The sequence below is a fragment of the Rhodamnia argentea genome, chromosome 10 (assembly GCF_020921035.1).
Source record: "Rhodamnia argentea isolate NSW1041297 chromosome 10, ASM2092103v1, whole genome shotgun sequence".
NCBI lineage: Eukaryota > Viridiplantae > Streptophyta > Magnoliopsida > Myrtales > Myrtaceae > Rhodamnia > Rhodamnia argentea.
The window spans coordinates 16,349,769-16,365,010 of record NC_063159.1 but is presented as its reverse complement, the minus strand read 5'-3'; the positions used below and the strand labels follow the sequence as shown (position 1 = coordinate 16,365,010).

General features: G+C 40.8%; 1 protein-coding gene and 1 long non-coding RNA gene across 6 annotated transcripts; one reads left to right on the top strand and one right to left on the bottom strand.

The window, feature by feature from the left end:
• The first annotated feature begins 1,032 nt into the window (after positions 1-1,032).
• Positions 1,033-5,239, top strand: LOC115731738 (transcription factor PIF4). 5 transcript variants are annotated; one of them, XM_048271018.1, is made up of 10 exons: positions 1,033-1,275; positions 1,436-1,512; positions 1,927-2,023; positions 2,136-3,018; positions 3,088-3,186; positions 3,274-3,339; positions 3,648-3,713; positions 3,986-4,288; positions 4,377-4,500; positions 4,684-5,239. In XM_048271018.1, exons 3-10 carry the CDS (start codon positions 1,953-1,955, stop codon positions 4,686-4,688), a joined length of 1,617 nt encoding a protein of 538 aa, XP_048126975.1. In that variant the 5' UTR covers positions 1,033-1,275; positions 1,436-1,512; positions 1,927-1,952; the 3' UTR covers positions 4,689-5,239. The 5 variants fall into 5 exon arrangements, with proteins under 5 accessions (XP_048126975.1, XP_030518280.1, XP_048126973.1 ...); XM_048271016.1 differs by having other exon boundaries at positions 1,034-1,275; positions 1,441-1,509; positions 1,924-2,023; XM_048271017.1 differs by having other exon boundaries at positions 1,034-1,275; positions 1,436-1,509; positions 1,924-2,023.
• A 3,873-nt stretch (positions 5,240-9,112) lies between these two features.
• On the bottom strand, positions 9,113-10,209 carry LOC125312592. Its single transcript, XR_007196638.1, has 2 exons — positions 10,080-10,209; positions 9,113-9,576 (listed from the first exon to the last, which is right to left on the bottom strand). It is a non-coding gene; the product is annotated as an uncharacterized LOC125312592 (long non-coding RNA).
• Between the last annotated feature and the right edge of the window lie 5,033 nt (positions 10,210-15,242).

Below are 15,242 nucleotides of genomic sequence, written 5' to 3'. Positions count from 1 at the left end.
CATGTAATAAGTTTAAGACTTTTTGGACAATTTTCCCGAGATAGTTAAAATTCCAATGTAACGGATTTGACTATATGAGTGGATTTCATGCCGTTAAGAATCATTAATGAACAATAATCTCACTTTTTGCGCGAAAACTCGTGCGAATGTGCGACGCGGGACATGACAAACCTATTTAAGAATCTTCATGACCAACAACAATTCCTTGTCCACTTCTTTTAACTCCACAAATGTTTTCCTCTTTCATCTTTCGGACGCCGATCCCTTTCTTTCTTCTGCAAAAGGAATATCAAAGACCTAAGCTTTACATCAAGTTGCTTTGATGCTATACAACTAAATTTTTGCTTTTGCCCCCACCCCTCTTTTGTTCCCCGCGTTTGCTGCTCAGCCACCCTTATCGTCTTCCTGATTAGAACAAACGAACATTGCCACCCAATGTCTCCTTACCTGTGCACACGCCATGAAACCTGGCTCTGGAAAACATTAAAATAAGCTGCTAATAATGGGGGGAGAAAAAAAATTCAATTTTTAACATGGGTTCGTTCACGTATGCGAGCAGCAGAAATTCATTTCCTTGTTTCTGCAAAAATTTACCAGCTCCACTTGTCCAACATGGTACATCCCAGATGAGCAGGCTCCCCAGATTTGAGCCAACCTTTTTTCTGTGTATTACCATGAATGAGTTGTCGCAAGCTTCTCGGCAATCTTCCTTCTTTCCCTCTGACAATTCTTTCCCTTATCCTGGCCAGTAAAACAACAATGGCAACTGCACACGTGGCGCCACCCTTGTGCATCTTCAGATTGCACCTTGTAGACTTAATCAGCCCCCACCACAGAACCAAAAAAAAAAAACAAAACAAAACAAAACCCACAAAAGGAAAAGAAAAAACACTGTGGTGGTCCCTTGTACGCAGGTTTTTTTTTTTTTGGTTTTTGGCCTTTTTTTGTTTTTTTTTTTTGGGTATTTGGGAGGGTGACTAAAATTAAATGCCATGTGGAGGAAGGTCATTGTCCGTTACAGTACTCAATTTATTGCATAATCCCAACCCTCCTTCCCTCTTGACTCTGCTGTCTCTTTCTTTCTAACTGGAGTTAAAAAGGCTCTGGTCTTCCTCCTCCTCTTATTTTTCTCATTACTTAATCGTTTCACAACTTCTGCTCTTGGTGTCTCTCCGAGAGAGAGAGAGAGAGAGGGTATTGGAACTTGCAAGTCTCTTGGATTGTTCTTCCTTTTTACCCTGTTGTGAACAAGTAAAAAAGATTGGCTCTGGTCAGGTTCGTTCGTTTCATTTCATTTCATAGTTTTCCATTTTGGGTGTTTGACAAAAATTCCTCCTTTCTGAAGTCTATAGTTTGTTCCCTCGAATTTCTCTTTTTTATCTGGGCTTGAAGTTTTCAACTGGTTCATGGGTGTCTCACGTCTTGTTGGGTCTAGGACAGGATGGATCGTATCATTCCCCGAATATTAAAATGATTTCTCAGTTGCAGCACAGTGGCGTTCGATAGCTTCAGCTCCTGTGTTTCATGGCTCTTTCTTTCTCTCTCTAGAAATTTTGCTTCTTTAATTGTTCTTTTCGCTGTTTAAAGAGACGGGTAGATTGTGGGTGTTTTGATTTTTTGCGTCTTTCGTTGTCAAATTAACAATTAAGTAGAAGGGACTGTTGCTGAATTAAGAATAATATCTTTTTCTTAAACTTCAGTTAAGTGGGTTGCCGATTAAGTTATTGTATGCGTTGATTGCTGTACTTCCAAAAATGGTGGTGATCCTTTTTTGCCGTTTCGGTTTCATGTCCCAGTCAACCATTTAAGAATCAGTTAATTAAATTAATTGAGGTCCCTAAACGGCATATTCTATAAATTAACTGCTTTGCTTAGTTTTGGTTAAAGCTCCTTTTGTTCATTCTTCTTTTTTGTGTTTCTGTGCAGAAACTTTTTGTCTCTGGTGGTCAGCCATGAATCCTTGCCTTCCTGATTGGAACTTTGAGTATGATCTCCCTTTGACCAATCAGAAGAAAAACACTGGGTTCTCTCTCTCTCTCTCTCTCTCTCTCTCTCTCTCTCTCCAAAGGACACTATCTATTTCTATATCAGTTTGGATTGGTTCAGTTTCATCCTTCTGTTGATGAATTGGTCAGGTCTGACCAGGAGCTGGTGGAACTACTATGGCAGAATGGCCAGGTTGTTATGCACAGTCAAAACCATCGAAAGCCGACTCCAAACCAGCAAGAGAGCTGTCAATTGCAGAAACATGATCAGCCGACTATGAGAGGCGGTGGGTCTTGTGGGAATTCTAGCAATTTTATTCAAGATGACGAGACGGTCTCATGGATCCATTATCCCATTGAAGATTCTTTTGAAAAGGAATTCTGTTCGACCTTCTTCAATGAATTACCGGTGCCTCATCCGGTGCCTCATCCGATGGAGATAGATAAGACAGTCAGGCAAGTCGAAGCAGAGAAGATCGTGAAATTAGGCAGTTTGGATGATGCCCTAAATACATGTAACCGGCAATTCACCAGTAAGCGCGCGCTTGTTCCCGAATTTTCTGGGAACCATATGCTGCCTCCGCGAGTTCAGTTCACCAAATCCGCTCAACAAAATAATGTCCCTGGAAACCTGGGAAAGGTTGTGAACTTTTCTCAATTCGCAGCTCCTGTCAAGGGTGATCCGAGATCTTCTAGTCTTCCCTTTGGGGGTGATGCTCGAGAGTGTTCGGTTATGACAGTTGGGTCCAGCCACTGTGGTAGCAACCAAATTATAAATGATCCAGAAGTTAGTAGGGCCTCGAGCAATGCGGCCGGCACAGCCGGCTTTTCTGCTGGGACTTTTAAGGAAGATGTCCATAAAAACGGAGTTTCTCAGAGTGAGGGGAGGAAAACAGAGACGCTTGAGCCGACTGTTACTTCATCTTCCGGTGAATCGGATAGTAGTTTTGGTGGAACCCTCAAGGAATCCGCTGGTGCGAGCAGCCACAAGAGGAAGGGCAGAGATAATGAGGAATCTGAGTGCCAAAGCGAAGTAATGATCCCTTTTTCTTCTTTATCGGTCAAGTTTCATTTCGTTGGACCTAACATTGGAATTATTCAGGCTGCTGAACCAGAAGCTGCTAGTGGAAAGAAACCAGCAGCGAGGTCGGGATCTATTCGCAGGAGCCGTGCTGCTGAAGTGCATAACCTGTCTGAAAGGGTGTGGACGCAATTCCATGAACTTGTGTGTTAAACCAAATTACTCTGCAATTTTATTGGTCATATAACTGTTGGGCTGTTAATGCAGAGGAGGAGGGATAGGATCAATAAGAAGATGAAGGCATTGCAAGAGCTTATACCTCACTGTAACAAGGTCTTCCTTTATTCGATTTACTCAAACTATTTGATAATTTCTTGATTCTCTTGGAATCTGTAAACCATTGCTTCTATTGGATTTGGAATTCCATTTTCTCTGCTGCTCTTCCAATTAGTGCTGGGATTGATAGTCTTATGCATACCAAAATTAGACACGTAATTTCCATGAGTAGTCAGTTAAGTGACAATAAATCAGCCCACAAACATATTTCTAGAACAAAAATGCCTCATTCTGTATTATAAGAGAAAAGCAGCAAAAAAATTTGTACCGGAGATGCTCATAAGCGAGTTGATTCGTTTTGGCAGACGGACAAAGCATCAATGCTTGATGAAGCTATTGAGTACTTGAAGTCTCTTCAGCTGCAGCTACAGGTATGTACTTTCTGGAGCCATAGAGCAGAAAACTTTCAGATAAGCAGTCCAGCTCAATATGAGGGAGGTCATATGTTTTCCCTATCATTGTTGAGTGATATCTTCTTCCTTCTATGGCAGCTTTCAGAAAAAGCACTTGCTGTTTGGAGAATTAAGTAGTTAGCCTCATATTCGTTGTGGTTGAAGTTAAATTTTGACCATAAAACTTGGGGAAAAGTAGCATCTAATCATTTCATGGATATCTAGAAACCCTTGGGTTTTCGGTGTTTTAGGTAATGTGGATGGGAGGTGGGATGGCCCCAATGATGTTTCCTGGAGTACAGCATTATATGTCCTCGATGGGTATGACGATGTGCCCCCCGCCGCCTATGCCCACTGTATCCAACAATATGCATTTGCCTCAAGTCCCGGTAGTTGATCAATCAATCCCGATGGCTCCAAACCCGAACCAGTCAGTAATTTGCCATACTCCAGTCCTGACTCCTATGAATTTTCAGAATCATATGCAAAGTCCCTCATTTCCCGAGCAATTCGCGCGTTACATGGGCATCCACCACATGCAAGCCGCATCACAGGTTTGAAAGTCCTTGTGCAATCGAAAAATGTCATGGTGCTATGAGGTTGATTATGGTCCCTTGATCATGTATCGAACTTCTCTTGCAGCCCATGAATATGTTCAAGTTCAGCCCTCAGACTGCACAGCAGATTCAAACAAATTCACTGCCGGGCATTATCAGCGGGCAATATAGTGGAGGAGCTGCAAATGATGCTTCAAGTGGCAAAATGGGTTAGTCACTTTGTCATTTGCCCTCCCAGATATGTAATGAACTAGGAAATCCCTAGGTCATTTCTTCGTAACAGTTGAGGAGCTGGGACATGATTTGTACTTTAGAGCTGCGAAAGCCCTATAATAAAAATCCGCTAAAGATGCATGGGTAAATCTAATCATGTCCTGTTAAAATAATGGCAGGTTAACAAGTGGCCAAGCTCTTTGCAAGCTTGCAGTTCCTCTAATGTCAGATGGTAAGATGTCATACTATTTAGTGGGAAGACATTGAATGGCTGCTCGATTGGTTTCCTGGCTAATTGGTGATTTATGTGCTCATCTAATTGATGAGTTTGCTACAACTACTATGAGGGTTAACGAGTATGGATGAAGCTGGCTTCGTTACAGCTGTTGAATCTGCCACAATTGGCCTGATAAGGAGACCACCCTCTTGGTCCTTGAGATTTTTTGGTTGCTCTTTGCAAGAGTTACATGGTCAATTTACTATTCTTACCAAGTACTACTGTAAATTTCTGTACATTGCATATTAGAAGTGAAAGAACTGGAGCTAACACCATTAGAAGCGCAGAATTACTGGTATTGATGGTGGTGAGATTTGTAATGGGAAAGGGTGGAATCGGTAGATAGTGGGAGTACAAATCATACATATTTTGTTTCTTTATACTTTCTGTTCTTTTTAAGTCCTGTTTAATGAACTCTTCGATTACATGTCAGGATGTCTTACTGACTATTCGCTCTACAAAGTACCCTGATGAATTCGACGCCCCGGTCTGTTCGTTGGCATTTAATCGAAGTTAGCAGTCATCAGAGTGTATCTGAAATTCGCCTTCTGATGGACCTCTCTTGAACACACACTTTCCAACTTCTCCATTTGATCTAAAATTCTGGGTTGATGTTCATAATCTACAACAGAATCAACTCAAATGCTAAGCGTTGATGACCCATCTTCAAGTATCTTCCCCAGAAATTCTGCGCAATATTGACTTGACCTTTCTCCACCGACTGAGTTCCTCTGTGTAGAAACAGCTTTACAACATCCCGAAGCTATTGTAGTCCCCAATTCTGTATTAATGGCTGCTTCTTTCTACTTCCGACAGCAGAAACTGGTCGAGCCGACCGAATTCTAGTGCCCACTTCATGAACTGAAAGGTCCCATGATTCGGTCTATAAATTAGGGTGGACAGGACCAGCCAGGTTTGTCCAGTCCTTGAGGGGGCTAGTCCGGTCCCCAGTTCGATGGTAGATTGGACCGGACTGGACCGCCACGAATATTTATACACACACAAATAAAAAATTTAAAAATTTATGAAGAACTAGTTAATCTAATTTCCCAATCTTCTGCTCGACACTCACTTTTCTCCTCTCACTCCGAAGCTTGCGTCTCGCCTTCGCAACGCAACCTCCGATCATGTTTGTCGATATGTAGTCTTCGATTGTGTTTTATCTCGAGTCAATGTGTTTTGTGTTGACTATATTATGCAAATTCATCATTTTGTTCACACTTGGATTCAGTGAAGTACAAATATAATCTCACTTTGAGCTTGATTTTTTCTAACTGGAGGAGAATGATGCAGAAACATAATCCTATTTCAGTTGTTTTAAGTATTTTTCTTCCTAATTTAATCTTTTCTCATTATTTTAGGATTATAAATATTCATGTGATGGTTGTATGATGGTCATGTGTATGTTTATTAGGTTGGATGGTTGAGATTGGAAGTTGTTAGTTTAAATCAAAGAGTTAAATTTCTATAAGCGGCTCGTGTTAGCGGTCCCACTAGAACCGGACCAGGACCGGACCAGATAGCTGGTCCCGAGTTTGAAAATTTGGGGACTGGGACTATTGGTCTCGGTCCCCGATTCCATACCGAGACCGGACCGGCCCGGATCATGCATACCCCTACTATAAATGCCTCGCACCCCTCGCTTTCTAGGTGGTCAATGCCTACCCTAGAGGGAGCTTTGTTGCTCCTTATCTGCACCCATATTCTGTCAAACACTAAGTGAAAGCATCTTCCTCTCTTCCAACCACTTTCCAGCACTAAAGCAAAGACAAGATGCTCATCGATACTGTTCTTGGTGTCACTGATGCAAAATTGCGCGGAAATGGCGGTAACTCCGTCAAAATCTCGTCGAGTTCTCCAGTCGGGATTGGCGGGGAAGTGCTGATGAGTATTACTTCACTAGGGTGTGTGCTAATGCTCATTCTCTGTGTGCAAGTCATGCTAGTTTTGCATGTGCCAACTGATGAATCATTCCATAAACCAAAGCCAATGACCACTCGGGGTGCTATCCAATGATGTTTACATGAAAATTCCGCGACGTTGAACTTCAGTTTTAGGTCACATGAAGCCGGGGAGAATCGATCTGAGGCATCTTCGGTCATACATTCCGGTGAAGTAGCACCAAATAGGAAAGAAAAAACGTCAGATCGACTCGACTCGCCCGCTAAACGCAAATGTCTGAAGCGTTGAAGCGTTAGTCCATCTCTACCTACATAGGAGGCCGCCAACGATGAGCTAATAAACTTTGGCGCAATCGCCGGATCGACGATATGTCCTACGAGTCTCGTTGCCTGCTTTGTGGAAGTCATTATCAGCATTTATTCACCGATCATGGACTCCTGACTGGGCCCTAAGGCAGCATGATCATCGTTGCCCTACACATCTTCGAAGGGGGGGATCTTGATGCCATACAAGAAGGGTCCTCATTCCAGTAATTCAGGAGGCAAACCGGTCCATTTAACACCAATCCTACGGTCGCCGCGAAGCGAAAGAAACTATCTCAGGTGTCGGTTGCCTCGCCGACGTGATGAAACAAGCCAAATCTTTTCTCGATGGAGCGGGCGACCATCCCATTGCAGGGATACCAGGGTTGAGCTTTTGTTTCTCAAAATTTGAATGATCTAGGATGCCGACTGTCACGCAACACGCGAGATACTTCCGAGCCCGAGGACATCCACCGTGTGGTCACAGGAAGATTTTTTGTTCGGGCAACTTTTCTTGGCACAAGTGGGATCGGTGCAAAAATGCCTGCCTTCATCTTCGTGACCACCATCATTCTCAGCTGTGATATTCGCAGTAAGCATCATGGCGCTATCTTCTACTTTAATGTGTCCATTCTCTGAGTTGCAAAAGATCCCCTGGCTCTATCTTTTCCTTAAAAAAGTTGCATGTTGGAGAGAGAGACAAAGAGAGTTTTTGGAAGTAATCTTTCTAAGCGGATAGCTACAACATGACCAAAACTAGGAGAGAACATCTCAAACGTTACGGTACGAAAGCTGGCTATTATTAGGAAAAATGTGAGACAATACCATGCCAAACAAAAAAAAAAAAACAATTCGGGCTGGCAGTTTCCGACACGAATCTTTACATGTTTTAACACAACCATTTGATAAAACAAAAACCCTGCGAATACGCGCGAGTATCACAGCATGGTTAACGGAAATACATGCGACAATTATGACATAACTCAACACAATCAAGAGATCATAATACACTGACATGTGAACACAAATTGCCAGCACCCAGAGAACGCCGAGAGAAACTCAAATCTAATGAGCCGAATCGAAACCGACACGACTCGACGTGTATTGGCCCATCTTTTCACCGGGAAAATTTAAACCGTAGTCTAAAAAAGTTCGAGTCACTCGCGCGAATACGATAATACGATGTTTCACATTCGTCGACCTATATATATATATATATAGGGAAGGTAGTTTGTATGGATGCAAAAGAGATAATATAATCAACTGGAGCCACTTAGGAGATAGTGGTGCAGATAACTCCGGCAGGTTCCCACATATCCCTTCGCCTGTCTTTTTCCCTTTTGATGTTGCAAAGCTTGAAAGTGAGAGATGTCCCCGAAATCTATGGGGACCCCCCCACGCTCTTGTCCCCATTCTAATTAGCCCATGTTTCATGTCCACAGGCTGGGACTTCGTTTGGACAAGATTGATGCCCCCATCAGCATCGCACCATCCACCACAAACACCAACTTACACATCCCTCTTCAATGCCCACTAGCCCCACTTCACGTCAATCCCAAAAAAATCATTCAGAAAGTCTCAAATCTATTGTAATTTTGTCAGTTCGGTCATACACTTTTTCACTTTTGGCCAGTTGTGTCCATACGGCCGATTTTGATCGGAAATCGTTGACGTGGACAATTTTAATAATGTTTTCAATGTTTTTTGGGATTTTTAAAAGTTTTTCTTTACTTTTTCTCAGCTAACGGCACCTCGTCGACCGTGAGCGAGACACACTAGGCTACCCTCTTTGAAAGCTCTGCGGAACCACCCATCACTAGTCTTTGGCAGGAGGGGTTGATTGTTTAGTTTCGTTTCTCTAGCTTTCTTCTTGAGCAAGAAGATTAGTTGTAGTACGTAGATGGATGAGATTTTTTTACTTTCAAAACGGGTCATGTGGCTTAGACACCGTGGATTGGAAGACGACATTCTTTCAACCCCGCAACTTTAGTAAGACGTAACAAAAAGAAAAGCAACGCCTCAGAAGATTCGTGGTGGCCTTTGGACGCGGGCGAGGCCGGTTGCCGTTAAATCTCGGGGAAAGTTCCCTTTTGCTCTTCCCCACATCATTTGCTAATCTTGTTTTACATTCCCTAATCTAGGGTTTAGTCTAACGATGAAGATCAGTCGTCTGAGACAACACATGCAGTTGCACGTCCCTCTCTTACATTATTGTAACGTTTCTTCAATCATTCCCACGATCGAAACATGGCAATAGGTTTTGGATGTCGGCGTTCGTGGGTCTGAGTACAAGGCACAGAAGATTGCTGTGGATTACAATGTCGAAGGGAAAAATGGAGGTCTCAGATAGACCTACCAGAAAGGACAACAAGAGACTTAAAACTATCAAATCACCCGGTAAACATACGTCGTAATGGAACGTTTCCTGGGTACCGATGAGACGACGAGGTTTGAGTTTAACTGCGTTTGCATTTGGTATCTTTAGCCGCCGCGACGGAGAGGGACGCGAGGTTGTCCTTCAATTCGTCGTGGATCTGCATCCGTTCTGTCACGATGTCGCATAGCTTGTCGTGGTTACATTTACTAGCTGCCTGCGAGGGGGGACCAGAAAAACAGAAGAAAAACATGGAGTGAAAAGAGACGCTATGGTTTGGAAGAACTATAGTTAGGGATTTACAGCATATGTACCAATTTGACTCGCACACGACAATATAATTCTATGTATATATCAACAGACATGTGCGCGCTGTCGTCGGCCGTGTCGTGAATTATCTGTGGGGTTGTAGACAAGTGGACCTCTAAGGTGTATAATCCATTTATACCTAACACAAATTGATGATTTATATGCATGATCAAAGATGAATTGACCAATGATTAGCTACAAAGCTGGATATATCAACAAGGTCCATTGTTACTCCTCGCACATTCCGAAAAGGGTACGCATCTTCAATTCCTATCCGAATTAGAGTAGCCGAAAATCGAGCGCCGCAATTTCTTGTAACTAACAAAATGGTCGGAATCCTCATCCGATGTCATCTAAAATGAACGTGTCTACAGAAACAATGCACCGAAACACAAAGTGAGCTGAAATCACCAGATTGAGAATTGCAGGGTCGTCTTTGATGGCATCACGTTCTTCTTGGCTGCACGCTCCTGCTTCACCCCGTCTTACTTGCGACATGCTTTTCCTTTTTTCTTTGTTCCTAGAATGTTTCTTTCACAACAACAACATCACCCAACACCAGCAATCGGACGTTAAAGAACATGGAGATTTCCGAATTCGGCGGGATGAGGGTGGCAATGCGTGTTCGACACGTGCCGCGAGCGCGCTCGATCGTGTACCGTGTCTCGAGGGCGTCGATCCTTACGTGCTTCCATGCACGTAGATGTAGGGATGAGAGAAGATTGGGGAGAAGGATGAGGGGAGATGTTGCCGAAGAAGAGAGCCCATTGAGGCCCATCAAAAGAAAAAGCCTGTTTTGGGCCTAACAGATTCGAGAGAGAATGTGCAAGATATGGATCCACTTAGTGGCATGCGCGTGCACAAGCCCATCACTAATCAGATATCACTTTGCTAATTTTATTGAGTTAGTGTCACTTGTCGGGCTGATTTCACTAATCATGTAGCACCCGTCTAGACACCTTTTGTTTCACGGAAATTTGGTATAGGTAGATTGCTTGAATCGCTTACAAAATGAATGAACGGAGAGTATTTTCATCCTCCGTAAAAATGTTTAGATATTAAATTCTATCGATGAAGAAAATATTTTTTATTAAGCTAATTATTTTAAGAATTTGATTTTGAGAAAATACTCTACAAATCATTGATTTTCCACAAAACAAACGAACCTGTCTCGCCAAGCATGTTGGCCCCAAAAAAACTCCAACCTAAAATGGTCCCACCCCTATACGATCTTTTCTACCATTCATTCATGGCATTCATGATTTATCAAAGTCCCCCACAAAAGCAACTTAATAAATGAGATCGTGGGTACGGGACATTAACAATTCAGCCCTCAATGATGACATGAATATCAACCGTCCACCGACCGTCCTATATGGTATTGTTGGTGTCGATGTCAAATTATTTTAAATTTTTAAATTTTCTTTTCTTTTCTTTTCTTTTTATTGCTAAGTATCAGCAAAAGAAAAAAAAATCCTAAAAAATTAAAAAAAATTCATGTCGATGCTGACAGTGCTATGTCGAACGGTTAGCATCCATATCATCAATTTTAGATTAAAATTGATATGATGAATTCAATTGATAAAATATGAATTAATTAAAATGTTTAAAATTGTACTGAAATAATTACATTACAAATTTTGCTTCTTTTTGTGCGTTGGAGGAGGAAATGCGGGCCCCCCTTTTCATGTACGACCCTGAAAGATGTGACCCGTAGACCATAGCTGGGTCCCCTCGTACGGAAGGAACATCACACGACAATTTGTAAATCATATAGGATAGATGTGGAATTGCCGTTGAAAAACCTATCAAAATATAAATCAATATGGAATTCGACAAAGGACGTAAAAGTTCCTAGTTGGGTACGGAGACTTGAGATAATTACGTCCAACCGTTTAAATCTTAAGAAAATATAGATAAAGCTAACTTTGCACAAGAACGTCGAGCTCTATGGTTGATTGAGTACACTTTGAGTCTCTTGATTATGTTTGGCCGTCTAAATTAAAGTCGGGATATATCCCATCATATCCTGTATTTTAGTAGCTACCTAAGATGTGATAAAAGAGATACAACAACGATAAAAATATCACGAGGTGGAACGTAGCCTCTTTGGCGGTAGGCCACCTATCCGGCGACAACCGCCATCAAGTGTGGCCTTGAATTTGAGTCGAAAAAAGCAAAGCAACAAGGGCAATGCAATCGGAGCGACAGCCTGACCCATGGCTCGATAACTGAAACTACGAATCTTAGCGGAATTTTCCTTCCCAAATATGTACAAATAGCACTCCAAAATCCATCGATTCTATTTTGTATGTTCGACTTCCATAGAAAATGGCAAGCCTCAAAATCACCAAGAAGCACCACACGCCCCTCGACAAACCTCTTCCCTTCTGCAACAAGGTGTCTCCTTTAGTTTAGGGGACTTTAGTCTCTGAGTTTCCAACATTCTTGGATTTCTTATCCTATTTTAACTAGAAATTCGAACAATCAAACGCAGCCTTGGATATTTATAAATCACAATCAGTTACAAAAACGGCTACAAGCATGATTATTGACTCAACTACTCGACAGTCATAGACTTCACTGTTCCACGATTATTAGCTCAACTACTTGACAGGTACCAACTCTACCACTCAACGGTTATCGACTTCAATGCCTTGATGGCTACTTCTTTGTTGGTTGCATATGAGAATGTTGACTTAACACTTGGACATTTTTGTTGTGGTTGACATATGTCTCATTTTAGAAAAATCGAATGATTCACCAATGATTATTTTAAATTAGACAATTAAGGGTCATCATATGCGCCATTGTCACCCACAAATGTGATTTCTCTTTACCAAACTTCATCTTGGCCGGATTCACCATCAGATTCATATAAATCGAAGCAACGTTTCATCTCAAGTTTTTCATGTGGCCGTTTATCTCTATATTTAAGTACTTGCTCATACTTAGACACTCTTTGCTAATTGAAATAGATTAGCAAAGTCTCGACCTTCATATCTTTCTCTTAAATTGAATTTCAATCCATCAAAGGCCAAATTTGTAAATTCTTTCTCAAAGAGTGAAGTGAGGCATATATTTTTAGCTTTATTAAACTGAGCAATAAACTAGTCAACCGACTTATCGCTATGTTGATAAACTCTAGCCAGGTTGGCAATTAATACCTTTAGTGTCTTTTTATAAATTTTAGAATGAAATTGTCACTTCATCCCTGCTGAATTATACATAGAATTAGGTGGTGAAAAAAAGAAAAGTGGAGGCCCGCCATCTGCTAGCATTGGGCTTTGGAATCGATTCTTTATCAATGGTCCACCCTTTCTTTGGACCTTGTCAATGATCGAATTTAAAGATATGAACTAAGTGCCATTTAATGAGTAATCGAGAATAAGGGAGAGGAAAAATGAAAGCATTCCATTACTATCAACCCAAAGAAATACGACCTCTCTAAGATATACGATTTATGCCAGAAAGGTACGAAGTTGGACTAATTTGGAAACATTGGGAAATTTACTTCAATACTTTGATGGCCACTTCTTTGTTGGTTGCATACGAGAATGTTGACTTAGCACTTGGACATTGTTTTTTTTGTGGTTGACATATGTCCCATTTTAGAAAAATCGAATGATTCACCGATGATTATTTTAAATTAGACAATTGAGGGTCATCATATGCGCCATCATCACCCACAAATGTGATTTCTCTTTACCGAACTTCATCTTGGTCGGATTCACTATCAGATTCATACAAATCGAAGCAACGTTTCATCTCAAGTTTTTCATGTGGCCGTTTATCTCTATATTCAAGTAATTCCTCATACTTAAACACTCTCTTTGCTAATTGAAATAGATTAGCAAAGTCTCGACCTTCATATCTTTCTCTTAAATTGAATTTCAATCCATCAAAGGCCAAATTTGTAAATTCTTTCTCAAAGAGTGAAGTGAGGCATATATTTTTAGCTTTATTAAACCGAGCAATAAACTAGTCAACCGACTCATTGCTATGTTGATAAACTCTAGCCAGGTTGGCAATTGATACCTTTAGTGTATTTTTATAAAATTTAGAATGAAATTGTCACTTCATCCCCGCTGAATTATACATAGAATTAGGTGGTGAAAAAAAGAAAAGTGGAGGCCCGCCATCTGCTAGCATTGGGCTTTGGAATCGATTCTTTATCAATGGTCCACCCTTTCTTTGGACCTTGTCAATGATCGAACTTAAAGATATGAACTAAGTGCCATTTAATGAGTAATCAAGAACAAGGGAGAGGAAAAATGAAAGCATTCCATTACTATCAACTCAAAGAAATACGACCTCTCTAAAATATACGATTTATGCCAAAAAGGTACGAAGTTGGACTAATTTGGAAACATTGGGCAATTTACTTCAATACTTTGATGGCCACTTCTTTGTTGGTTGCATACGAGAATGTTGACTTAACACTTGGACATTGTTTTTTTTGTGGTTGACATATGTCCATTTTAGAAAAATCGAATGATTCACCGATGATTATTTTAAATTAGACAATTGAGGGTCATCATATGCGCCATCATCACCCACAAATGTGATTTCTCTTTACCGAACTTCATCTTGGTCGGATTCACCATCAGATTCATACAAATCGAATCAACGTTTCATCTCAAGTTTTTCATGTGGCCGTTAATCTCTATATTTAAGTGATTCCTCATACTTAAACACTCTCTTTGCTAATTGAAATAGATTAGCAAAGTCTCGACCTTCATATCTTTCTCTTAAATTGAATTTCAATCCATCAAAGGCCAAATTTGTAAATTCTTTCTCAAAGAGTGAAGTGAGGCATATATTTTTAGCTTTATTAAACCGAGCAATAAACTAGTCAACCGACTCATCGCTATGTTGATAAACTCTAGCCAGGTTGGCAATTGATACCTTTAGTGTATTTTTATAAAATTTAGAATGAAATTGTCACTTCATCCCTACTGAATTATACATAGAATTAGGTGGTGAAAAAAAGAAAAGTGGAGGCCCGCCATCCTCTAGCATTGGGCTTTGGAATCGATTCTTTATCAATGGCCCACCCTTTCTTTGGACCTTGTCAATGATCGAACTTAAAGATATGAACTAAGTGCCATTTAATGAGTAATCGAGAACAAGGGAGAGGAAAAATGAAAGCATTCCATTACTATCAATCTAAAGAAATACGACCTCTCTAAAATATACGATTTATGCTAGAAAGGTACGAAGTTGGACTAATTTGGAAACATTGGGCAATTTACTTCAATACTTTGATGGCCACTTCTTTGTTGGTTGCATACGAGAATGTTGACTTAACACTTGGACATTGTTTTTTTTGTGGTTGACATATGTCCCATTTTAGAAAAATCAAATGATTCATCGATGATTATTTTAAATTAGACAATTGAGGGTCATCAAATGCGCCATCTTCACCCACAAATGTGATTTCTCTTTACCGAACTTCATCTTGGTCAGATTCACCATCAGATTCATACAAATCGAAGCAACGTTTCATCTCAAGTTTTTCATGTGGCCGTTTATCTCTATATTTAAGTAATTCCTCATACTTAAACACTCTCT

Excerpts from the sequence above, each read along its gene's own strand:
- LOC115731738 (XM_030662420.2), top strand. The coding sequence starts at position 1,953 with ATGAATCCTTGCCTTCCTGATTGGAACTTTGAGTATGATCTCCCTTTG. Across the intron at positions 3,019-3,087 it reads AATCTGAGTGCCAAAGCGAA|GCTGCTGAACCAGAAGCTGC; the intron begins GTAATGATCCCT and ends GGAATTATTCAG. Across the intron at positions 3,714-3,985 it reads CTCTTCAGCTGCAGCTACAG|GTAATGTGGATGGGAGGTGG; the intron begins GTATGTACTTTC and ends TCGGTGTTTTAG.